Raw genomic sequence first — 27,080 nt, 5'->3', positions numbered from 1 at the left:
ACATGCTGCCTGCTTTATTTTTATGAAGGAGAATATCCTCTTTAATTGGATGTTATATCCGATTTTGTTTCTTGGTGCCGCATTAACAGTGGTTATTTCCTGTTCTGCGGCACCTTGAAATATCTTTAATGTCTTTAATATGACAGCCGAGCCATGTTACTATGCACCACAGTTCAGAAGTTATAGCTGTTTGAAGATGGCTACTGTTATGTTGTTCACACACGTGTCATTCACATGGATTATGTGCCATTAGGCCATGGAAGGGTTAAAGGGGTTGTCCAAAAAAATTAGACATAAAAAATAAACATGTACTCGCCTCCTCTGTCGTTTTTGATGTTCCACGCCGCGGTGTATGTGATTTGTGCCCTTTTTTGTTTACAGGGGTATGGACTATGTGCTCGGGAAGCTTTTGGCTGGTCGTGGTGACCGGGCACACCCACCTGTCACCATATCCCAGCCCCTACAATGCTGAGATATAGGATGGGGATGGGTGGGCGCGGCTGGACAGCCAGAAGCTCCCCAGGCACAGCTTTCGTGGCCCCTGTAAACAAACTGCTCGGCTCAGGGAGCGACGGAGAAGGTGAGTAAACTTTTTTTTATTTTTTAAAGCCCGCCCCAGCTCGGCTCCTACTTTTTTGCAACTGTCAGACAACCCCTATAAGGAAACGTGGATCTCTACCTTTGCAGAACATTCTTACATTAAAGGGCCTGTGCCGGGTGTTCATAAGTCGGGGACTGCCTTTATTCACCATTCCAATGCTGTGAAGTAATAGTAATATATCGAGTCTTTTGTCACTTTAAGGCGATCTATTTTTTGTCTGATATAGTTATTTGTGAGTGGGGTGCCCTACAGGCCGCATATAATGAAGTGAGGCTGCACTCAATAACCTGCTTTGCTTAATAGCTCTCTGACCCAGGGAAATCATCATCTTTCTACCAGGATGGTGGGAAATAAGAGTCACCAAGCAATTTGCATAATGTTAATAACCGATATGGAACCCCTTTAAGGTGCCTTCCAGTGTGGGCATGTCAGGCACCTCCGCTCATCCATATTTCAGAGGTAGTGGCTGGTCGTCACACATGTATATGTTACACAATTATTAATGGATGACTTGTTCCGTTGCGTGTCATCACTCTCCCACTCAGCGTCGTCTTCCTTCCTCAGCATGAACATGATGACTGCCTCTGCTTTCTTGTGTATCCATTAATTTTCACGGGAGAAGGAAAGCAGTCTGCAAGATGAGATGATCTGTCACCTCCTCCGAGCCCCAGATCCCAAACCAAGACAACATTTGTCACAATTCTCCCGATTCTCCGCGCTGTGATGATTTATCAGCCGTTTCATCACGTTCTAGTTAGGCTAGTGAGTTACATTTGTTCATTTGTGCATTTGTTTCATTTCTCTGTGCAGCAATTACCCCCTCCCACTAAAATAATAATGAAAACCTAAAAAAAAACAAACCTGCATTTGTCACGATGACTGTCTCACCGCATCACTCCGTGTTGTGTTCTGCCAGAACTCTTGCTAGAAGCTTATATTAGATCTTATTCAATTGGAGCAGCTTCCCAAAGCCCCTGGCCTGCTACGCAGGGCTGCCACATACAGTTTGTTACACACCTCGGCTACTGAGCGGCAGCGGGCTGGTCTCAGCTGGGCCTTGCCAGAAATGTTCCTCTTGTTTTCAACATCGATATCATATGCAGGTTAATTTTCGGAGGCAACTGTCTCTGTCCGCTCAGTGTTTGCTTCAGTTCATGCCAAGGACTGAAATGATCATCAAACTTCATGATTGGAGCAGATTTGCATCCGTCATGGCGTACAAGTTACCGTAAATGTTTTAAATAAATTAGTCCTGTTCCTGCATCTATTTTTACCAGTGTCTTTTTTCTGGATCCTTTCCCTGTTCTGCCCTGCTGCCCTCTGTATATTTACATAACTGCCTTCTGTACCTCTTTAAGGTCGTCCTTGTGGCGTTACCCTCTGTATCTCTCTCCTCACTGAAAGACTGTGGGTCATAATCTCTTGATGCAGCTCATTCTTTTCAGAAGAGCTCAGAGATGTAAAGAAAGAAGCATGAAGGGTCTGCACACAGAACAATAGTAAGAAGCTGGGCTGCTGAATCACTTGATGAACATCCAGGGATTATCTAGATGGCAGTAAAGGCACATCGGCATCTTTTGTAAAAGAGAGGCCAATTCCTTTCATTTTATTACCCTGCATTTCCAGGTAGTTCAAAAAGGAGCTATCAAAGTGGTAATTTTATGAAGATGCCTCATTTTAAAGTAGACAGCAGAGGCGTAACGTCAAACTGTTGGCTCAATGACAAAATCTATACCATGCCCTCAGCTATAATATTTAATTTATAGGATTGTTCTCTGTTAATCAGTTTGAGACAGCTTAGGAGCCCTGGCCTCCTTGGGCCCCTTGAGCAAGTGCTTCCACATACTCTGCGCCCTTCAAGTAATATAGGGAACTGAACTGACCTTCTATTCTAGGTTTGGATTGTAAAACTTGTAGGAACACGGAGCAAGTTGGGTGGATCAGTCATGCCATGTACAAATAGCCTTAGGCTGACCATACACATAATATACCAATTATGCCTTGACTCTCACACTTGAACTTTTGGCTAAGTATGCTTGTGTCCCCCCATGGACAAGTGAGAGCCACTGGCTTAGACCCAGTTCACACCTGCATTCGGACCTCCACTATTAACTTCCATCACGAAAACGATAATAACAGTCTAACAGATCCATTAAGATGTCCTTGGAATTTCAATAGACCTTTAATGGCTTCTGTTGCTGTCCCTTTATAACACTTCCTATAGCTCTATCCTTATCTGAAACAGGAAAAAAATTGTGTAGGAGCTTCCGTCCATTTTTTTCCGTTCAGATAGCGGAAAGCCTAATGGAATCGGTCCAAACGGACACTGACGGAAGCCTCTAAAAATTGATTGCACTCGGTGGATATTTTAAAGGATCCAAACGATTTTAGTTCTTATTGTTTTAGTGACTGAAGTAAATAGTGGAAGTCTGAATGTAGGTGTGAACCAAAAATTTCAAACCAAATTTCTCCCTGACATTTGCTTTGAGGGGAGAGGCAGAAGGCCCCCATATGCATTTGATTATTGTCCAGCCAACATTTGAAGTTTATGGCCAGCTTACCCTATTATGACTAATATGGCAGGCTAGAAGTAAAGTGCTCTAGTAATCGGATGGAGCACACGATGATAAAAAACCTCCTAGGTTTTAGTTTTATGTTACTTATGCGGTACAGGTGGTCCCCTACTTAAGAACACCCGACTTACAGACGACCCCTAGTTACAAACGGACCTCCGGTAATTGGTCTTTTACTGTACTTTAGCCCTAGACTTCAACAGCTATAACAGTTATTAAAGGCGTCTGCAATTAAGCTTTATTGTTAATCCTGGTTCTTATGACAATCCAACATTTTTAAAATCCAATTGTCACAGAGACCAGAGATTTTTTTCTGGAGTTATAAAGTATACAGTTCCGACTTGCATACACATTCAACTTGAAAACAAACCTATCCTCTGGTTGGCTCAGTCACTAGTGGCTAATTCCTAGTGGCAGACGAGTCATCTTCTTCTCCATGCTTCTGACTCCTTTCCCTTTCGAGTTTCTTTTTCTGAATAACACGACGCAAGCTCTGATGATTATGTGGTTTCAGAGGAATGAAATAAAGCTGCAGAACAAATCAAATCTCAACCGGGTTTTGTTCCCTGCCATATGTTATGGGATGATCTGTGTTTCCAGAAATAGCATTATCTGTATGCTTTCGAAGAAATCAGTTTTAAAGTCCCTTTTAAAGGGGCAGTGAATGGAGAAGCAAAAAGGCATTTTCTCATTTCCTTTTAATGAATTACGGATGGGGATTTAAGAAATGAAAGGCAAAAACTACAATGGATTGATATCCTATTGTTTTAGATTGTTACTGGCCATAGAATTGGCCTCATTTATTTTCCACCATTGGACAGGTATAATTCAAGCATAGAATGTATTGGAATAGGCTATAAAAAAAATTATGATCCAGAGCTAAAAATCTTTCCAAGTATAGATAATTCACATAGTATCCTATGGATAGGAGGTAGAAGTTTGGGTCTTATCGCTGGGATCTTGCATGACTTACAATTTCATCAATTGGGATGTTTTAGGGTTATACGTGCCTATTGTAATTCCATTTACAGTGGATATGAAGGCAAATAACAGTAACTGGAATCAGAGGTCGCAGTGACGCCTTTACAAGCTTCTATGATGCTTGTACAGGCAGTTTTACTCCTCAGGTATAGTCTTATGCGGATAAAGCTGTTCTCAAATTTTGACCAGTGTTCTTTTACAATTATCTAATTTACATTTTTACTCCGTGCTTTATACAATTTATAAAATGAGCTTAAAATACTGCTATTTTACTCATACTAGGATATATTTACATAGGACTACACAATGACCTTTACGTTTAGGAAATTGTGTGTTCTATCATTTTGATCTCCACTGTGTACATGTAACTAGGAGCTTAGCATTACCATGGCATGATATCTGCATTGGGGGTATTTATCACTACTTTGTCTGGCTTCTTCTTCTACTTGTCTCAGTTGCGATAAATAAGGCTGAAACAAAAATAAGTAAGTTTTAAAAGTAGTAGTAGTATACATCAAGCATTCCCCTTACAGGCAACATTGGTATTTTTTAAATGGGAATCTGTCAGCAGTTTTGACCATGCAAGGTTGGAGATGGACATAGCAGCCCTTGAGATCTGTCATACTTTTGGTGTGTATTAGTAGCAGCAGGACTGTAAAATTCACTTATATTTCAGGATTGTAGCTGGATTCTGAGCACCCTGGTCAGAGATTTCTACACTGAACACAGCAGAGCCCATTCTCCCTGCTGTATCAGTCTATTGTTTGAATACTACAGCAGTTTACTCAGAGGGGAAGGGCTTACATTCAAGAAATTCCACGCACCTGTGCACCAAATACAGCCACAATGCTGGAATGTAGATGTGTTTTTCACAGTCCTGTTTCTACTAATTGCACAAATAAGGTATGGTTACACAGTTCTCCAGGACTGTTACCTAAAACTAGTGCTAAGACTAATGGTGGTTGGTACACCCGAAACGCGTCAGCTTGAGGGTTTGTTTGTGAAACCAATGTATTAAAAAGATTGCAATAAAGTTAATGGAATTTTAACCACAGTCCCTGGATTCATTTTTGATGCTACTTAACCCCTTAGTGATGCGTGATATAGTAGTAAGTAAAGAGTCGGCTGTGGCTGAGGGCTCATGAGCCATAGCCGCTGAGTGTTTGCTGCATATTGCAGCAAATACCCACCCGTAACACCCGCGTTTGCTGCTAGCAGAAAAAGCTGGCGGCGCATGGACGCTGCCATGTTGAGTCTCTCCGCATGACATCATCTGAGAGTGGCGATCTCTTTTTTTTACACAATGTATTATACAGCAATACTGTAATATGGCAGTATATGGTAGGATCCATCAGACAACCTCAGGTTAAAGGACCCTAGGGGGTCTGAAAAATAGTTTAAAAAAAGAGCCTAAAATTTCATATCGCCCCCTTTCCCTAGCACTGATATACCATATATACTCGAGTATAAGCCGAGACCCCTAATTTTACCACCAAAAACTGGGAAAACCTATTGACTCGAGTATAAACCGAGGGTGGGAAATGGATTGGTCACAGACCCCCCCCCCCAGTATATAGCCAGCCAGCCCCCTATAGTATACAGCCTGCCCCCAGTAGTATACAGCCACCCCAGCCTGCCCCCAGTAGTATACAGCCACCCCAGCCTGCCCCCAGTAGTATACAGCACTGCCCAGCCTGCCCCCAGTAGTATACAGCACTGCCCAGCTTGCCCCTAGTAGTATACAGCACTGCCCAGCCTGCCCCCAGTAGTATACAGCACTGCCCAGCTTGCCCCCAGTAGTATACAGCACTGCCCAGCCTGCCCCAGTAGTATACAGCACTGCCCAGCTTGCCCCCAGTGGTATACAGCACTGCCCAGCTTGCCCCCAGTAGTATACAGCACTGCCCAGCTTGCCCCCAGTACTATACAGCACTGCCCAGCTTGCCCCCAGTGGTATACAGCACTGCCCAGCTTGCCCCCAGTAGTATACAGCCAGACCAGCCTGCCCCCAGTACTATACAGCACTGCCCAGCTTGCCCCCAGTACTATACAGCACTGCCCAGCTTGCCCCCAGTGGTATACAGCACTGCCCAGCTTGCCCCCAGTAGTATACAGCACTGCCCAGCTTGCCCCCAGTAGTATACAGCACTGCCCAGCTTGCCCCCAGTAGTATACAGCACTGCCCAGCTTGCCCCCAGTAGTATGCAGCACTGCCCAGCTTGCCCCCAGTAGTATGCAGCACTGCCCAGCTTGCCCCCAGTAGTATGCAGCACTGCCCAGCTTGCCCCCAGTAGTATACAGCACTGCCCAGCCTGCCCCCAGTAGTATACAGCACTGCCCAGCTTGCCCCCAGTAGTATACAGCACTGCCCAGCCTGCCCCCAGTAGTATACAGCACAGCCCAGCCTGCCCCCAGTAGTATACAGCACAGCCCAGCCTGCCCCCAGTAGTATACAGCACAGCCCAGCCTGCCCCCAGTAGTATACAGCACAGCCCAGCCTGCCCCCAGTAGTATACAGCACTGCCCAGCCTGCCCCCAGTAGTATACAGCACTGCCCAGCCTGCCCCCAGTAGTATACAGCACAGCCCAGCCTGCCCCCAGTAGTATACAGCACAGCCCAGCCTGCCCCCAGTAGTATACAGCACAGCCCAGCATTAAAAAAATAATAAACTTATATACTCACCCTCCGGTGGCCCCGATCTGCAGCGCTGCTCCCCCCTATGTCCTCTTCTGCAGCGCTGCTCCCCCGATGTCCCCGCGGGTCCTCTTCTGGCTTCCGCGCCCACCTTCTGTACATCGCGCTGAGCGCCGCCATTGCTGTCTCCCAGGCGGCGCCTAGTATGACTTCATCAGCGGCGCCCGGGAGACAGCAATGGCGGCGCCCAGCGCGATGTGCAGGAGGCAGAACAGGCGCTGGGAAGCCAGAAGAGGACATCGGGGGAGCAGCGCTGCAGATCGGGGTCACCGGAGGGTGAGTATATAAGTTTATTTTTAAAGTATTTTTTAACTCGTTGTGACTCGTGTATAAGCCGAGGGGACGTTTTTCAGCACATTTTTTGTGCTGAAAAACTCGGCTTATACACGAGTATATACGGTAAATATAAATAAACAGTAAAAATCATGAACATGTTCAGTATCACTGCGTCCCAAAATGTCTGCTTTATCAAAATATAATAAAGGTTATTCCCGGTGTTTAACCCGGTAGCGGACAATTCCAAACGCAAAAGTCGAAAATGCCACTTTTTTTGTCATTTTGAAAAATATAAGAAATTCAATAAAATGTCAACAAAAGTCTGTAAGTCCTTAAAATGGTAGCATTGAAAAAGTCATCAAAAGTTTTAAAAAGTGACACCACACACAGCTCCGTACACCAAGTACAAGTATAAGAAGAATTTTTTTCTACAGTAGGTTTTAATTTTTGTAAATTTATGAAAACATTATAAACATAGATTTGGTATTCCTGTGATCGCACAACCCAGAAAATAAAGGAAATATGTCTTTTGGCCGCAGAGTGCAAGCAGTAAAATCCAAGCCCACAAGAAATTGGCGCAAATGCATTTTTTTTCCACCAATTTATCTGCATTTGGATTTTTTTTTCCAGCTTCCCAGTACATGGCATGGAATATGAAATGTAGTCACTCTGAAGTGCAATTTGTTATGCAGAAAACGAAACCTCATACAGCTCCTTACATATAAAAATAGAAAAAGTTATGGATTTTTGAAGGCGGGGAGTGAAAAATGAAAATTCAAAAACCAAAGGGCCTGGTCGTTAAGCGGTTAAATTATTTGAAGCTCTGCTTGGTCAAAAATGCTGACAGATTCCCCTTTTAAAGGGTTTATTTGCCTTGTGTGGTCTCGATTTTGTAATAAGAGTCCTGTTGATCAAATGGTGTCTAGCTGCAGATACCACACGTGATCAGAAATAATTCAGACAAAAAATTATAATAAATGGTTTATTATGGAAGTATTTTTTAAGATGCTGAGGCGTAGCATTTTACCCCAACACGTCACTGAAAATGTGAAATCCATTCAGAGTTTTGCTTCTAGTAGATAACGGCGGTCAGCATAACGGAATACAAAGACAGATGGCGCCCTTCTGCCAGCTTCATTATCATGCCCACGAGGCTAGCTACATGCTTATTGTGTGGCATGTTCAGTATCTGGAGGTTTTACCAGCTACGTGCGGCAAGCAATAACCCAAACCATGCGATTCCATTTATTTTGGAATATAGTATACATTTTCTTTTGCATAGGGCACACAATCCCTATAAAATGTCCCTCTTTTCTGACCAGTGTAGTCTCCTTAAATATAAAGATGACTGAATTCAAGAGCCGGGAACATAATAGGTTATAGTGATTCTACCCACATCTCCCCACAGATATAAACTGGCTTTGAGTCAGACACTTTATAATAGTGATGGGAATTCCGGCTCTTCTTAGTGAGCTGGCTGATTAGGCTCCGCTCACTAAGAAGAGCCAGCTCTTCTTGCTCCTGAACGGCTCCCTATTACATGTATAGCTAGACACCTCATTCCAAACCACTTTTAACCCTGATTGTAGTGGGCTAAAGGGGGCGTCGTGACACAGTTAGGGGCGGGGTTCAGTGAGCCATCGGCAGGGAGCCGACCCCCGACGTTGACGTAAAAGAGCTGTCTCTTAGCGCCGACTCGTTCACGAACAACACATCACTTTATAAGCTTTTATGCAAAGTGTTCCTGCCTCTCAGTGATCTGTCATCATAGAAAGACTGTTTTATTTCATAGAAATGTTTTTATTTTACCAGATACATTGTCACCTGTGTGGTTGTACTGTTTCTTTCTATAATTACACTTGTGTCAATCATTGTATGATGAGGTGGTGCTGCGTGGCATAGAATGAAGAAAAATGGTGCCTTAGAGGGGTTGTCCGACTTTTTTTTTTTTAATTCTTCGGATGCGCTGGGATTTAAAAAAAAAAAAAAAAGCTTTCTCGCTGGGCCGGGGCACGGAAGCTGCACGGAGTTCAGCTACCGGTCAGCGACATCCACCCGTCTCCACATCTTGCCGCTTGATACAGCACTGGGAATAGGGAACTTCCGTGCCCCTGTAAACAAACGCCTGAAGAATTTTAAGAACTGTCGGACAACCCCTTTAATCCAGTTTTCCAGATCACTCTAGCAGTTAGAAAGTTGGAGTTCTCCTTAAGGAGAGTTTGCCAATTAAACCACCTTATAGGTGTGTTGAGACTTAGTCATTGATGCTCCACTACCTTGAAAGGCATTATTACCAAGTATGACCTACAAGAAGTCTAGTAACATGATGCCTAACAAGGTAGCAAAAGGAGGCATTGTTTTCCATTTCCCACCTTGGAAAACGTATTTGCATATTTCCCACTCTAGTTTTTGTACGATAAGAGCTGACATCGCTTCCCCTCTGATCTGTAGTGGTGGAGTTCTGGAAAAGAACATTTATAATTTCCATAATTTCCCCAAATTCCCCGGTCCATTTTACTTTGACTCCACCAAAATGGTCTCCTACTGCACAGCCCTGCTTATGCTACTCGTATATCTCCCAAAACATAGTTGAGTTCCTTACCATGGTATGTATGTATTAGCTGGTCCAGTGGGCAGGTATTCTTCATACACGTGCATGCTCAGCTGGGAGGAGAAAGCTTCCGGGCTTCATAGGACGGAAAATTCGACATTGCCTCTCTCTTACTTTTTATAACATTCTAATGAAGCTTGGGGGCCAAGATCTTCTTGAATCGGCCCAATCATGCAACTTTTATCTCTTTGGGGGCTTTTAAAATTCTTTCCTATTAAAAAAAAAAAAAGTGAATCGAGATATGGTGAGAATTCAGACCTTGACGCTCCTCTACGTGAGCAGGCAGCCGGCTTAACAGTGTCATTGGTCTACGACGGGGCTTGCATTACCATTACTTCCATTTTGGCAGGTCTATTGCTGTCACCATCCCAGGAGCTGGTATGATCCTTTAAAGCTCTGACTTCATATATAAAGTGACTGCTGGGAACGACTGTTGCTTGGAAGAGTATAGACATAGGTGCGTTCCCTAAAAATTACCAATACATGCAGCATTAAGGACACCCGATTTACATATCACCCGAGTTACAGACGGACCTTCGGATGCTTCATTTCCTAAACTTTACCCCCAGGCAGTAATGATCAACTGTAAGAGTTATCAGTGGTCTGCAATCGGAGGTGCAGTGGAGCTTTATAGATGACCATTCAAATCTTCAATCCTAAAATACTAATTTCAAACCAAAAATCGAATAGTCATAGGGACAAAATACATACAAAATATACATTCGGCAGAATGTAGAGTACATGCTAGAGCGCTCGTCTTTCATGGTGCATGGGGATTTGACAAAAAGATTTGCCTAAAAAGACCTTTTCAGTATAAATGTAAACCTTACAAGTCATAGTAAAACTTCTCTTTCTTGGCTTTGTCCATCACTGATGTTGTTTAACCAGATTATGTCCTTTTACACCCAGCTTTGTGACTAAAAGATATAAAGTAACGCCTCTACAGAGACCTGAAAACATGTTGACGGTGGCCCCTTTATCAGCGATCATGGTGGCCATGTTGATGATCAGTGAGTTTCACTGCTTTGTCCCCCATCGATCATAAGAATTGGGCTAAGTGTCCCATTCTCCGAATTTCTTGGGGTCCTCTTTTCCGTGTTCGATGTGGGTCAATAATTTTTTTTGAATTGCATGCACGCTGCCGCTGAATTCGGTAGTATGTCAGTGTCAGTAGTTGCTGAACACAATGGGGCAGATTTACTTACCAGTCCCTGCGTGATCCCCGAGGTGCGTTCCCTGACGAGAATGCACAGCTGCCGCGATTCACTACAAGCGTGCGCCCTATATCCTGCATGTGTCGCTTCCCCGCTCGGAGTTCACCTTCTTCTTCCCGATCCATGTAAGTGCTTGGCTTGCTACACAATTTAAATGTTAAATCCTGCGGTTTATCTGAATCCGTTGGATCGTCCGATGGCCCGCCCCCCGATTTCTGTTGCATGAAAGCTGACGTCGTCGCGGCAAAATCCGATCGCGTGCGACACAATTCCTGGCGCGATGCCCTAAATGTCGGGAAACCCAACGAAAATGCTGCCGCGGGACCCTATGGAAATAAGCCCCAATGTTTGGGTATCTTTGACGCTCAATTAGACAATGGGAGTACCGGAGATAACTGAGCGTTTTCCGAGACTCCTATTAAAGAAGCAGGACGCTCGTTAAAGTGGCGGAGGTTGTGGATAGTCCATGTTTGCAGATGGTTATAAGTTCCCTATAATTTTTAAAAGGAAAAAAAAAGAAAAAAAAATTGTAAATAAGTCTATCCTGACAAGAGGGTCTGCCCTCTTATATACTTTTGTGTTTTGTCTCTATAATGTATAGAATGTTGAAAAAAAAATTCTTTAATATTCTATTTATAGTTTTTTTGGGGGGTTTTTTTGTGTGGCTTTCCCACCCTTAGTAAATAATGGCCGCAGTTTGATGCTTCTCTTGCAGTCTATAATTTTCGGCATCTTGTTATTATGCCAGTGACACCGTTTCATCTTAGTCACATCTGCTCTCAGTCTATGTTTCCTGTAATTGCACGTGTTGGCATCACCACATGCCAGCTCACTGTGTATTTATACCATATCATATATTATATAATGTGCAGATGGCTGAGCACAATACATGCCATATACGGTAGCTGCGAGGACACGCCAGAACATGTAGACTTCCTGACTTACCGTGCGCCTTGTTGGTGTTTCATACATTTTTATGGTCTTTATTGCATTTTGGTGTCATAAGGTCAGATCTTGCAGGCAAGGCTGTCAGAAATTAGATTATGTTCCTAGTATTAGTGAGATTGTCTTGTATTGTGGCACCTACTTGCATCTCGCAGAAGCTTTACGTTGAAGGGAACCACTCACCAGACTTTACCACCACAGGCAGGGGATGAAATGTCCTTTCTAGAATTCCCTCTTTCCCCTTTTTTAAAAAAAAAAAATCTCCAAAGTCAAGAAAAATTTACATAGAAGAATTGTGTTTTTCCCGAAATGAGTCAAGTTTAGAGGCTGATGGTGATGTGTCACTTTGAATGCCCCGTCTCCGCTTCTTTTAATACCAAGAAACAATGTACCGTATATACTCGAGTATAAGCCGACCCGAGTATAAGCCGAGACCCCTAATTTCACCACCGAAAACTGGGAAAACCTACTGACTCGAGTATAAGCCGAGGGTGTAGTATACAGCCAGCCCCCATGTAGTATACAGCCAGCCCCCATGTAGTATACAGCTTGCCCCCAGTAGTATACAGCCTTCCCCCCAGTAGTATACAGCCTTCCCCCCAGTAGTATACAGCCTTCCCCCCAGTAGTATACGGCCTTCCCCCCCAGTAGTATACGGCCTTCCCCCCAGTAGTATACGGCCTTCCCCCCAGTAGTATACAGCCTGCCCCCCAGTAGTATACAGCCTGCCCCCCAGTAGTATACAGCTTGTCCCCCAGTAGTATACAGCTTGTCCCCCAGCAGTATACAGCCTGCCCCCTTGCAGTATACAGCCTGCCCCCTTGCAGTATACAGCCTGCCCCCAGTAGTATGCAGCTTGCCCCCAGTAGTATACAGCTTGCCCCCAGTAGTATACAGCTTGCCCCCAGTAGTATACAGCTTGCCCCCAGTAGTATACAGCTTGCCCCCAGTAGTATACAGCTTGCACCCAGTAGTATACAGCTTGCACCCAGTAGTATACAGCTTGCACCCAGTAGTATACAGCTTGCACCCAGTAGTATACAGCTTGCACCCAGTAGTATACAGCTTGCACCCAGTAGTATACAGCTTGCACCCAGTAGTATACAGCCTGTCCCCTTGCAGTATACAGCCTGTCCCCTTGCAGTATACAGCCTGTCCCCTTGCAGTATACAGCCTGTCCCCTTGCAGTATACAGCCTGTCCCCAGTAGTATACAGCCTGCCCCCAGTAGTATACAGCCTGCCCCCAGTAGTATACAGCCTGCCCCCAGTAGTATACAGCCTGCCCCCAGTAGTATACAGCCTGCCCCCAGTAGTATACAGCCTGCCCCCAGTAGTATACAGCCTGCCCCCAGTAGTATACAGCCTGCCCCCAGTAGTATACAGCCTGCCCCCAGTAGTATACAGCCTGCCCCCAGTAGTATACAGCCTGCCCCCAGTAGTATACAGCCTGCCCCCAGTAGTATACAGCCTGCCCCCAGTAGTATACAGCACAGCCCCCAGTAGTACACAGCACAGCCCCCAGTAGCACACAGCACAGCCCCCAGTAGCACACAGCACAGCCCCCAGTAGCACACAGCACAGCCCCCAGTAGCACACAGCACAGCCCCCAGTAGCACACAGCACAGCCCCCAGTAGCACACAGCACAGCCCCCAGTAGCACACAGCACAGCCCCCAGTAGCACACAGCACAGCCCCCAGTAGCACACAGCACAGCCCCCAGTAGCACACAGCACAGCCCCCAGTAGCACACAGCACAGCCCCCAGTAGCACACAGCACAGCCCCCAGTAGCACACAGCACAGCCCCCAGTAGCACACAGCACAGCCCCCAGTAGCACACAGCACAGCCCCCAGTAGTATACAGCAGCCCCTATTAGTATACAGATAAAGAAATAAACTTAATACTCACCCTCCGTTGTCCCGATGTTCGTCGCGGCTCCCGGCGGCTTCCGATCCCCATCGCGGCTCCCGGCGGCTTCTTCACTCTTCACTCTTCACTGGCCGGGAGATCGCGATGGCCATCGCACACTGTGATGCTGCCGCTGATGATGTCATCCGCGGCGACAGCGTCGCATCACAGTGTACGATGGCCATCGCGATCTCCCGGCCAGTGAAGAGTGAAGAAGCCGCCGGGAGCCGCGACAGGGATTGGGAGCCGCGAGGAACATCGGGGACACCGGAGGGTGAGTATTAATTTATTTTAATTTATTACATTTTTTGTGCTGAAAAACACGGCTTATACACGAGTATATACGGTACTTCATTTAAATGCAACATATCACCAGATTTTTCCCCATTAAACTACTAGACCCCTCAGTAAGGGTATGAAATCTCCTTTCTAGGATTCCATATTTTATATGAAATCTCATCCACTTACCTATTAAAAAAAAAAATCTCCTCCAAAGTCAGGTGACAATGAGCAGAGAAGAGTCATATTTTGCCTGAGATTAATCAAGTGTAGAGGCTGGAGTTGGAGTGTATTTTCAGACCCTCTTATCTTTGGTTCTATAGTAGAACCCCATGATGGCCCACTATACTACCCGGCACAGCCCCCTCCGCAACCAAGCATTGTAGAGGGTGGAGTAGTCGTAATTCCTGGCTTTTTGACACTGAATGTTTATATAGTTCTATCGCTTTTGGGATATAGAAATTGTTGAACCGAGTGGTACAGCAACACACGGCGGTAGCGCTGGCTTGTGGCGCTCTGTTGCTGTAGCAGTATGTTATGTAGTGGGTTAGTGCCGTTCCCCCCGATGGTGTCCAATTTCCTTGGGCATCTGTTTTGCCAGACTTCTTCCAACGGGTGCAGTATTTCTCCAATGGTGCTCTGGACTCTCCTGGAGGTTTTGTTGAGCCGGTTCTTTTCTCTACCGGTTTTAGGCCGCCCCCCCAACAGGCAACTGTGTAGAAAAGTATGGTTGCTATTATAGTTTCATAAAAAAATGTTAACATTAAGGTGGATATTTATAATTACCGCAGCATCCTCAACAAGCCTGGTCATCGTTTTGCCACGTATCCAATCCATGTTGGTCCAGCCTGTCCTGGATGTGCCCCTGGTACCTGTGATCTGATCTATTTCTCGCCCGTTGATCCTGATTGGTTCCGCCATTTTATTCCTCTTTAGATCAATGACCATCTCCTTGGTCTTATTGACATTGATAACCAGGTTGTTGCTTTCACTCCACTTTACACAGATGGTGTTTCTGTACTCCTTGTCATTGCCCTCGTTGATGCAACCAACAATTACTGAATCATCCGAGAATTTTTGTAGGTGGCAGGAGAGTTGTATGTGAAGTGCGATGTCTAGAGGGTGAACAGAAAGGGGGACAGTACGATCACTTGTGGTGCTCTCTTGTAACTGATGACTGTGTGGGAGTGGATGTTCCCTATTTGCACATACTGTGGTCGATCCCTTAGGTAGTCATAAGTCCAGTTGGTTAGGCTGGAGTCCATTTGCAGGGCTATCTTTTTTTTTTCTCAGTCCATCTGGTTCAATTGTATTGAAGGCACTGGAAAAATTGAAGTACATAATTCTTACTGAGGTGATAAAAGAAAGTTCTAAGAAAATTTTAATTCTCTAGTTAAAAAGATCATTTCTAACACCCTTTACTTTAAAATTGTACTCAGTGTTGTTGCTGTTTAGCTCCTATAACTTTGTGATTGTCATTGTAAAATCCCAGAGTGTGGGCAGGGACTCTCTAAGCAGACACTTCGTGATTCCTCTGTGCTATGAGATGCTGTGTGCTGACAATGTGCTTAGATTATCAGGGTACAGGTTTATATACACTTTTATTTAGCTTCTGAACATTCACTAAGATCTGACACATAGTAAAAAAGAGATGAGACAAATCAGAGATGAGTGATGATGAGATCCATGAGATGGATGTAAAACACAATGACACTCTCACCTCTGCTAACTCACCTACAACACACAATGTCAGCTCTGCTATAATCCTCCTTACCAAATAAAGAGCTTATCTGTCTTTAGCTTGTAGAGGAAGTCTCTGCCTGCTGCTTGCCGCTAGGAAGTGCCAGTATCTGAGCTGGTCTTGTAATGCAGGGGGGAAGAGCATTAGGTAGAGAACACTGCAGTGTACAGACAACAGAAGCTATTCATGAGAAGAATCCGACCATATGGTCCTATCCACGGGCAACCAAAAATGTAAACACAAAGACTGATGGAGACAGCTTGGAATTATATCTGTGAAATGCTGTATTTTTGTTAATAACAGTGAATTAGAGAATGTGTTATTTTGCTACTTTCCTGAGTATATTTAAGAATCTTGTCTTTGTGGAATTACCCCTTTAAGTGAAATATATTATTTATGCAATGAGCAATAAACCTGCTGCTGGCATCTACTGCTAGACAAGATTATAGACACCTTAGGCATTCAATAGGCAGGCATCCTGTTATAGGTCCATGGTGGTGTTCAGCATAGGCAATATTAGGGTTGTTTTGAATTGCTTTTAGGTGGGGGCCATCACTTTCAAATGGATTTTATCCTCAGACATTACGTTGGTAAGTTGTAAATCGGTAGTAGGTTGGACACACCGTGCAATTGAAAAAGTTTTCAGTTTTTTTAAAATTTTTATTATCACAAGCTTAAAAAAAATAGTAACTTCGCCATAAGTCTTTATTGAGTGTCCAACATTGACGGCTATCTCTCCCGACCACACCCTTCGGTGTACATGTAGGCTTGTGTATGGATTCTTGTATGTTAGTAAGTGTATTTCCCATGGGAGCGGTCATGTTGAAGGAGATTGTGATGACACTGCCTAACCGTGGTGACAGAGATGTGACGGGCTCATAAAGCGGCCCTATTAACGGTATTCATAAATTCTCCGAATTAATATTACTAGTCGGACAGGAACAAGTTGAACACTACAGAAAAAAAGTCCAGGACAATTCAGTTAGATTCTGTGACTACAGTTGAATTTTTATTTTTGGATAATCTTCCCTTACACATGTAGGCAGCCGGCTAGTCCATATTAGTCAGTGAGGAGGGTTGTACATTTGTATTTAATTTCCCGCTTATTCATCATCCATGAAGTATGGAGAAGGACACAGCCGCCCGGTAAAGACCATCTCGCTAGCAACCTCTATAATTCCCATGGTGGGTACACTACAAATATTCTGAGCCAGCAATTGTAAAGGTGAATGGAAACATAGGAGGGAGGAGAATTGGGAAATGTTCTGGACAGTAAATAAATGCAGATGGAGAGGGTCTAAGATCTGGAGGTCATTTTATAGAGTTGTGTATTATGTCTGTACCTCGCTGAATAGGTGAAGGGTAATAATACAGCGCAAGAACACCCAAGAACAAGTCGTCTTCTGATTGTAAGTCCTGCTGTGGGCCAAGAACAAGTGTGAAATCACTGATAGCAGGATAAAATATCTTCAAGACATTTCCTACTGTTGGATGCTTCTATTAGGACAGTGATGACCAACCTTTGGAGCTCAAAATTTGTAAAGAAAAACGAGGATAACTTGGGTGGTATGTCAAGTCTGTGTGATGGGGTGTTCTCCTCCACAAGTATTGTTGAGCAGTAACTGTGGTGGGTACACCGGCAGCAGGGTGAGATTTTGGAAGCTGCTTAAAGATAATGACTCTCTTATCCCCACTTAGAGAGGACTTGTCAGGAGAAATAAACCCTCTAGGAGCACTTATTAAAGTAAGCAGCTCCCTAGCCCTACCCCGGTAATAGCAGTGTTAAACCACTAGCTTTATCGGGACATACTGATAAGCTTGGAAACACAGCAGTACGCAGCGGTCCCAAGGCCGGACCAAGCTTACAGCGGTCCGGCATATTCATGAGGGGGCGGTTCGAGGAGACGGTGACTACAGCATGGAGCCTGGCAGTCACCCCAGATATCAGGTGTGGAAGTGTCAGTCCGGGGCAGAAGCTGTGGGGAGAGGGGACTGCCCCCTCATGAATATGTCGGATGCGCTGTAAGCTTGGTTGAGACCGCTATGTACTGCAGTGTTTCCTAGCTTATTGGTATGTTCCGATAAAGCTAGCGATTTAACACTGCTATAACTGGGCTAGGGAGCTGCTAACATTAGTGAGTTCTCCTAGAGGGATTATTTCGCCTGAAAGGGTCTCTTTTAAGTCCCTGAAATGGTCCAGAGTCCAGCTGCTGACATAGCAACTATGGGACACAGTTCTAGTGTTCCCAGCTGTCTGGGTGCAAGTCCGCAATAAAGCGCAGGTGGGAGCTCTAGCTTCACTGCCTTGCTGACGGAGGTAAGATGGCCGCCATCTTACTATGGCGTATGGAGTATTCAGAAGAGGGGCAACTCTCCTGCTGAAAATGTGGTGCGAATGGTGGCCACCTTACCTCTATCAGCGTGGCAGTGAAGCCAGAGCTCCTACCTGCGCCAAATTTATTGCAGTCTTTCACCCAGATGCCTGGGAACGATAGTGGCAACAGCAGCTATCTTTCCTCGGTTAGTGATGGACACTGCCTCGTGCTGTCAGAAGGAGAGTTTCTCCACCTCTGCATGCTTCCATCTTGCTGCATGTTGGCAAAGTTGTCTCAGCGTGTCACCGGTTAGCCGTCACAGTATTCTGGGCATATTCACACATGCATATATTACGTTTGTGTTCATGAGCACATGCTGCCTTTAAAGCTGGTGTCCAGAAATTATTATTGATGACCTATCTTAAGGACACTTTGGTCCCAGAATGCATTGTTGAAAGTTGTCTGTAATAAAGCTTTATTGTTCATCCTTGCTCCCATTATGAAAATGCTATTGTCACAAGGATGAAAGATTTTCTCTGGAGTTACACTTACAAAATATAACAGTTCCGCCTTACATACCAATTGAGTTAAAGAACTAATTTACAGAACCTTTTATGTAACCCAAGGACTACCTGTGCATCACCCCGGCCAATGCAACGGTTAAACCTGGTGTTGTGAAACTAAATCGCTCCCCATGCCATAGAGCTTCTAAAGAGCCTGATCAACTCAATAGGAGTCTAAAGTGCTAGATAATGGTAATGCAGCTGATAATTTTCTGCCTGAGGAGCATTGTCAATAATGTTGACCAATAGGATGTGTTGTAACATGTGTAATTCCAGGAGAAAGCTGGTCACAAGGAGAGATTATAAAACCCCTTGTGGCTGGAAAGTTCAAGTTTGGTCCATGAAGTCTTTTGAGTACAGAACTTCATCACTGCCCTGACACACTTGCCCTGAGAGCACACCAGGCCCCAAGCAGACCTCCACCCTTAGGAGTCTGCCCTACAAATAAAAAAACTCTTAAGTTGAATGTTTTGCAACTTCTGCCTCTGAGTGATCCCTGTGCCAAGCTGTTTACCACCAAGGGCGCCCCATTCACCACCATCAGGGATCCTGTACCTACATCGGGGTTGCCCCAGGGAGAAAATTACACCGTCAGCCTCTCCCTCTATTTCTTGTGCATTCCACCTGCCAAAGACCTGCCAGGCAGTGGGCGAGGCCTTCATCCCCGAGTACCCAGCACCTGGACCACCGACGAGCACTAGGCCCCGCCCAGCCAGCCACTTGGGTACCCAGCTTCCACAAGGCTAGGCCCCGGTGGGAGCTGTTGCACCTGTACTATACATAGCTTTCATGTATACCCTTGTATACCCTTGGAAAGGGATTTACATAGGGGAAAAAATAGTTTTTTTCACCACTAGGATAAGCAGTAACAGTCTTGATGATCCCATTTATATACAGGATGACAGTTCTCCCTCAGTGTGTTTCGGTGTGTGTACACCGCAGGCTGTCAATCACCAGGTTTGGGTGGAGTAACCAGGACTCCCGCTCTCTTTCCCAGGAGTCCTATCAGAATTTACTCCATTTTTTATTAATTAACCCCCCATTATATCACACAAACCTAATCACAGAACATAACTTCTCTCCCACTGCAGTATGTTTTTCCCGAAACAAACATTCTCTGTACGTGTGACAGGAGAAGACGAGCCAAGGACATTTTTAATGGTCGACTTTTAAATGTAGAAGCTCTTTAATCATCCTCAATCGGCACTTAAATAGCATATATGTATACAACACATCATTTTGTAAACAGGGGAACGGTACTATGTCAAGGAAACTTTATATATATATATATATATATATATATGTGTTTAATCCAGTAAATGGCTGGATAATGGTGCTTGTCTGTAAACTTCTGAGAGAAGTGACATATGCCCACTGGCAGATCATGCGTCACCCAATGTTCTCTCATCCCTTTTAATGGTCGCCAACGCTATATGTGCCCTTCAGATATAGTTGACTGCAATGGTGGAGTAGGGAGCCAGAGCCTTCCCGCTTCATCGTTGGGATTATTTTTCTGTGCAGGAGAGGCCTTCAGGTGGATAACATCATTGGGCCTTCCGGTTTAAGAGCCTCATGTATCAGCGGCAGAGAGCAACAGAGGAGATCTGCTGCTGGGGAAAAGGAAAGGCTGAGTATTAGATAATTTTATGATTGTAACAGGGGGCAAGACTTAGGGAAAGTAACTAATGTGGGATATATACAGTGGGGTCGGCTATAGAAAGGAAGGAGGCATGAGGAAAGGGTTACAAAAAAGGGAGGTGTGGAGTTGTGGAGAAAATGAGGTGTGGAGTTACAGGAGAGGTGGCTACAGGGAGCGCCAGTGTGTGTTTGTGTGTGGGCGTTATACATTGTGGGGACCAAAGGGGTGCAGTCAGAGCACTTAAAGGAAATCTACCATCAAAATCAGGCATGATAAATGTGGGCCACTTGCTCCAGGCACTGTAAATGTTGTAATCTTCCCATATTTGTTATCCATGACCACCTTCCTTCTAAAATCAACTTTTGATATTATGCTAATGAGCCAGAGGGGCTGTGGGGAGCATTGCCAGAAACCTTATGTGCTGTAGCTTCACAGACTGTTACACTGTGCAGGGGCATATATCCAGCTCCCGCTTTGTGCTGAAACTTCCTTTGCTGTGAGAAAGTGAGCAGATTGAGACAATGTAACAGCCTGTGAAGCTAATCTACTAAATCTACTTTTTTAATTATGCTGAGACTGAGGGGATACCCTATTTCCCCTGTGATCTGGTTTTACAGATTCTTACACTGTCTCACCCTGTCTCATGCTTGATTTTGATGCATATACTTTGTGGGGAGTTGGTAAATTCATACACCAGAATGTACAGCCAAAAGTTGACTTGAGGCCCAATCATTACTAGTTATGCTTCTTCACCTGGCTTAATGCGAACTTGTCACCAGGAATATAATTTTTAGCTGGTGACAGGTTCCAATATTCTATGCTTTGCTTATTTTTAAAATGCATCTATCAACATTCTGCATTATGTCAGTACTTATAAGTACAATAAGTTTCACATAACCTTGCTCCCTGCCAGCAGCAGGTGGTGAGTCCCTGAGGGAGGGGCAGCTGTAGCCTGTGTGTGCCTGTAGCAGTCTTCTCTCCTCATGCAGCTTCCTCCCTACTTCCTGTCATGAGCAGTGAGCAGGGGATGGTGTGGAGGATAGGAAGAATGCATGAGGAGACACAGGCACACACAGGCTGCAGCGGCCCCCACCCCTGGGACTCACCACAGGCTGCTGGCAGGGAGCCAGGTAATGTAAAATAAACCATTATAAACTACTGAAATGATTTAGAGTGCTGACAAAATTGGCATAGCACAGTCTAAAATCACATTCCTGGTAAGGTTTTATACATTTTGTTAGCAATATGCATTGATAGTAGAATCCTACCACTGGTTAGGCCACCCATATGATGAAGTTATATAATAGGGTATGTGCTAACGGGCGGTGCAAGTTTCTTTCTATATAAGCTGAAGCCTCAACCACAACAGTCCAATACATTGCAAATCTTAAATGGTCCAAAATTGTCTCCTTTCTACTAAGCCTGATTTGTATAATGTTATGTAGACGAGACATTAGAAGCCGTGTGATTGCATAGCTGTTAGCACTCGTTCTCTCGGGCTCCATCTTCTTGATCGCAGGTTCTGCAGTCACAAGGGAATGGTGAGCCGTTTACCTGTTTTCTTCCTCTCGCTCTCGTATTCCTCGCACACAGACCTGCTCATTGGAGACGCCATTTGTCTAAGCCATCATCACTCTTCTATCTGCTGTGCTAAGACTAATGAAGATGATTTGTTCCTGGGCTGAGGACATGTAAAACAGATTGTAAGAAATGTACAGTTTGTCACCTAAAGCCCAAGACGAAGAAGGGCATGTTTTTAAAGACACCGTTTTACGTTTTCATCTCAGCATTTCATTTTGATTTCTAAGGAATTAATTGAGTTTGAAAATTTTGAAAAGTTGGTATGTCTAATTTTGGAAAGAATTGTGGTTCTTTGAATATTTTTTTTCTAAAATTCTATTTTTTTTTAATTGTTTTTATCTTTTTTTTCCATCCTAATGCAGCATTACCCTAGACTTTGTACTTGTGTTTCTTATAAGATGTCTATTTAAGGGTAACTCGGTATCTTGAAATGATTCAGCAGCAATTTGTGAGAAGGTATTTAATTTTTCTATTTAATACATTTTTTTTGCACATTTATTTTTTATACAATACAGCCAGTCCCTGGGTTACATACGAGATAGGGTCAATAGGTTTGTTGTTAAGTTGAATTTGTATGCAAGTCGAAACTGTATAATTTGTAGTTCTAGACTATTTTTTTTTTTTTGCCCCAGTGACAATTGGAGTTTCAAAAATTTTTTCTGTAATGGGACTAAGGATAATCAATAAAGCTTCATTACAGACACCTTACAGCTGACAGCTGATTATTGCAATCTGGGACTATAGTAAAGAATCCAGAGAGCTTCACCAGAGGTAACAGGGAGCAGAGGGGTCCATCTTTAACTTGGGGTCGTCCGTAATTCGGGTGTTCTTAAGTAGGGGACCGTCTGTACTGTCCAACTATAGAACCAGAGCTGTGTTAAGGACCAGAATGCCAGCGCCGCAATGGGGAACAGGGACCTGATGGGCTGCCAATGACTAGGGACCAGGATTTGGAGATGTGACCACCTTAACCAGGTTATGCACTATTCATTGGGAATAGTGTTGAGCGGGTCCAAACCACAAAGTTCAGATCCTTTACTGAACTTCAGTCAATTTGTGTCTGAGTGCGGCTCAACACTGCTGCTAATAACACAGCGATTGGTGTTGAAACCAATCATAGGTGTTGCTGTTCAGGCTTAGAGTCGGCAAAGACGTCAGCGGCCATGAAATGAATGTGGGGCGTATGCCGGATCTTACCAGTTACAACTTTGCTGACACCATTTAAATAGAAAATCACAGTCATTCCTGTTTTGAGCTTTGGGTCCAAATTTATTACGGTCCACTCATCCCTATGTGGGACTCTTGGTACAAAAATGCAGTCCTTGCTTGATGTGTTCTGTAAGGCCTCATGCACACGACCCTGTGCAAAAATGGACTGCAAACACTGTAAAGTTTGTGGACCATTTCGGAGGGGTGTAAAAGGGAGGGCTGAGTCGGTCATGGTGAGGAGTGACACGTTATCCTCATCCATGACTGTACATAATATACCTCTATTACGGCTGCCGTTTACGGTCTTTTGCATGGGACCCAAGACTGAGAAGGCTACAAGTACCAAGCCAGTTGTGTATAGGTAAGAGGCGCTTTGTGAGATTGAGCGTTCTCTTATCATTAATAGACTTCTGTAGGGATTTATCTCCATGGGGTTACCCCTGACATCTCTGTGTATATGTTCTCGCTTTATATCCAGCGGCTGGCACACTCCCTGCCATTCCATAATATCTTATTTCCTAATTTATCTGCTCGGTGCAGACGACAGCAGCCTCCCATATTATAACAGATGAAGAATTTCCAGACCCCTGTGCTGGAGAGTATCATTTTTCACAGCTACTCATAGCTTCCTTTATACTTCTAAATGTGTTTTTGAGGTCTTCCCTTGTTAGTAATCCACCATTTCTTTTTATAATGAAGTTTTGTATCTGACGATATTTTTGGTATATTTATTGACTGGCTATTCTTTGGAGATGTGTTATAACTTTATAGTTATATCTCTTTATCCATGTAAAAATGACACCAAGCAATTGTACAGTGAGTGGCACCAATCTGAACCCCTATCTGAACATATGGAATGGGAGCAGTTGCATGTGGTGACACCACAACAGATTACCTACCTTGGCCTCCTCTATAAAACCCATTATGGTCATGTCATTGTAATTCTGGTCATGGGATCAATTTTATCCCTTATTCAAAGAGTAGTGGATAGTTGATCCATAGGACTTTAGTCAATGTGATCAGCAATAGAACTCCTAGAGTCCTGAGTAGCCATTAGCGGATTAAATATGGGCTATTTGGGCAGTCGTTTCAGGATCCAAGGTTTTGGAGCCAAAACCAACCAACATGTTTGATACTTTCTTATAGATCTAAAAGGGAGAAATGTCTTCAGGCCTATACCTATGCATACATGTTTATAGACTGACACACGTGTATACAGCAGCCCTAAAGGGGTATTTTCACGAAGACAAGATTCTTAAATATTCTTAGGTTAACAAAATAACATATTCTCTAATTCACTATTAACAAAAACGCAGCATTTCACAGAAATAATTCCAACCTGTCCATATCAGTCCCGGTGTTTATAATTTGGTTGTCCTTGAATCTGACTGTGAATCTTGTGAAAATGAATAGCTTCTCTTGTCTGCACACTGCAGTGCTCTATGCCTCCTGCCCCTCCCTGTGCATTATAAGACCAGCTCAGACATAAGCACTTCCTGCCAGCAAGCAGCAGTGTGCAGAGACTTACTCTACTAGCTACAGACAGATCTTTATCCAGGGGAGGGTCATGGAGGCATATGGCAGAGCTGACTCTGTGGGTGTTATAGCTGAGTTAGCAGGGTGTCATTGGGCTTTATATCCATCTCATGGATGTCATCATCTCTCATATCTGTTCTGTCTCATCTCTCTTTTTTTCTATGTGAATCTATGCTAGTGAATGTTCAGGAGCTAAATTGTGTAGATAAACCCTGCACCCTGATAATCTAAGCACATTGTCAGCACACAGCATCTCATAGCACAGAGCGATCATAAAGTGTCTGGTTATAGAGTCCCCGCTCACACTCTGGAATCTTACACTGATCAAAACTGCGTGATTGGAGCTAAACAGCGTAGAATTGTAAAGTAAGGGGGTTAAAAATAATCTTTGTGTACAATTTCAGAAGTTTCTTTCTAGGGCAAACCCCTTTAAGTGCAGCACTGAACAAGACCCATTTTACTATGTTTTTATCTATGAAGAAACCTTGGCTTTGCCAGTAAGTGTCAGCCCATTAAAAAATAAAATCAAGGCATGGGGCAACCAATATTTTCCTACTACCCAAGGTCGCCCTTCAATTTGCTCAACTCATCTCTTTTGCAATCACAAAATTAAGCCATGTTCGGTAAGCTGCTGCCTTTGGGAGTCTTGTAGAGTGCGGCTGGTGCCTTATTACATTAGGGGTACCCTTGTTTATGATCCATGAGGATACCAGTGCTGAGACCCAAAAAGGGGACCCTGCTTTGTAAGACTTGGCTTTAGCAACACCCTCCTAGTAAAATTCCTGGTTACCTTCTTCACTTTCACCTGCCAACACATTACAGGCCATTTCCTTTCTTTCTGTTGCCAAATGGCCATTATACAACCCCACTATAGTAAGGAAATGCATCAAATAAAGTGTAGGGCAATGTACTTTTGTTATATTACATGTGTAAACCATCTGAATCCTACTTTGTTTTTGTTTTTTTCTGTCGTTTGTGCCATACTATTACTTTATGTCACAGGCCGCTTGATTTTTCTTCTCTGCAGAAATTGAAGCAGAAGAACTATGACGAATGGAAAAACATCCGGGGTCCTCGTCCATGGGAAGACTCGAAATCCTACCAAGACAACCAAAGGACGAGCGTCACCAAAGAGACATGAAATGTGACGGGGAGGGGGATCTTCATAGACAGAAACCTTGAATATATTCCATTTCATGCGCAGAATTTCATGTCATCTGCTGTCCACGCGCCACCATCAAACGTGTTCCGACTCGTCACCAAGCGGACCCTGATGAAGCGCGGACCCTAACCGGGATTCTGTGATTGTTGTCAGAGACTTTAATATTAAACTATTTTTTATGCAATCCTGCACTTCAAGTCCTCTTTTTTTTCAGATATCTGCACATGATTGCTGCAAACAGAATATTAAATCTTCCACATAGGACCAGCCGTATAAATTGATTTCTGTGCAGAAGTGTAGACACTGCAGAACAGGAGGCAGTCAGGGAGAAGACCCGAGCTGCTTCCTATGTAAAATAACGCTGTCAGTATCCATGGTTTCTATTAAAGGAGGTATTGTAACGGGTGACTTATTGTGCATTTAGCTCATAGGAAGCAAAGAGACTACAGATATAGGATTAATAATAAATACTCTATATATGCTGAAATACAGTAAGCAGAAAGTGCATATATATATATATTATATCGACCGTTCAATCATTTTCATTTTAAAGACAGATTCTCATTTATTTATGGTATATTATACAGAGGATGGACTGTAAATGTATGATAGTTTGGTGCCCCACCCGAGGGACCTCTTCTTGTTGGCAGTATGTAAGTGCTAATGTTCCCCAATCCAAATCCTGCAATATACTGTCATCTATAAGATAATATTTGTTGTTCAAATACCCTACATGGAAATACTTAATTTATAGACTTTAGAAAGACTTTAGCAATGACCCTATTGCAGGGCAAATGCAGCATTCCAGGTTTGTTTTGCCTAAGATTAGTGTGCAGGTCATGGAAATGGACCCGTATGTTGGACCGATCCCATAGATTGCACGAGATGGGAGTCCTTGCATTATACTGAAATATGATACAGGGACTCCCTGTCTGCTGGCTGAGCTGCAGTGAAAATACTGCAAGAACTGTTACCGTGCCAGTGCGGATGGAAGATAGGGAGTCCCTGCATCATATTTCTGTATAATGTGTCCTTGGGTTCAGACCTACACACTATTGTAGGATATATAGAGAATAATACAAATCTAATAGTGACATTGAATATACCTATATACCTAACTGTCAAAATTCCATATAGCAAAATCCATTGACCTAAGTAATAAGAGATGCAAAGTTAGACTAGAAAGTCTTAAGCCACACATGATTTATCATCCAGCATCAGACACCAAGATCAATCTGGGAGGCTGTGAGC

The 27,080-nt window shown here is 43.9% G+C and overlaps 1 protein-coding gene across 1 annotated transcript in view; it reads left to right on the top strand.

Moving 5' to 3' along the window:
• The window catches only part of COX16 (cytochrome c oxidase assembly factor COX16), a 65,359-nt gene extending 39,346 nt beyond the window's left edge, over nucleotides 1-26,013 (top strand). The window contains exon 4 of the mRNA XM_072115591.1: nucleotides 25,695-26,013. Coding sequence (XP_071971692.1) covers nucleotides 25,695-25,808 — 114 coding nt within the window. The 3' untranslated portion in view covers nucleotides 25,809-26,013. The remainder of the gene's footprint in view (nucleotides 1-25,694) is intronic.
• The last annotated feature ends 1,067 nt before the right edge of the window (nucleotides 26,014-27,080 follow it).

Source organism: Engystomops pustulosus, chromosome 7 (assembly GCF_040894005.1).
Source record: "Engystomops pustulosus chromosome 7, aEngPut4.maternal, whole genome shotgun sequence".
Lineage (NCBI taxonomy): Eukaryota > Metazoa > Chordata > Amphibia > Anura > Leptodactylidae > Engystomops > Engystomops pustulosus.
This window is presented reverse-complemented; position numbering and strand designations above follow the sequence as displayed.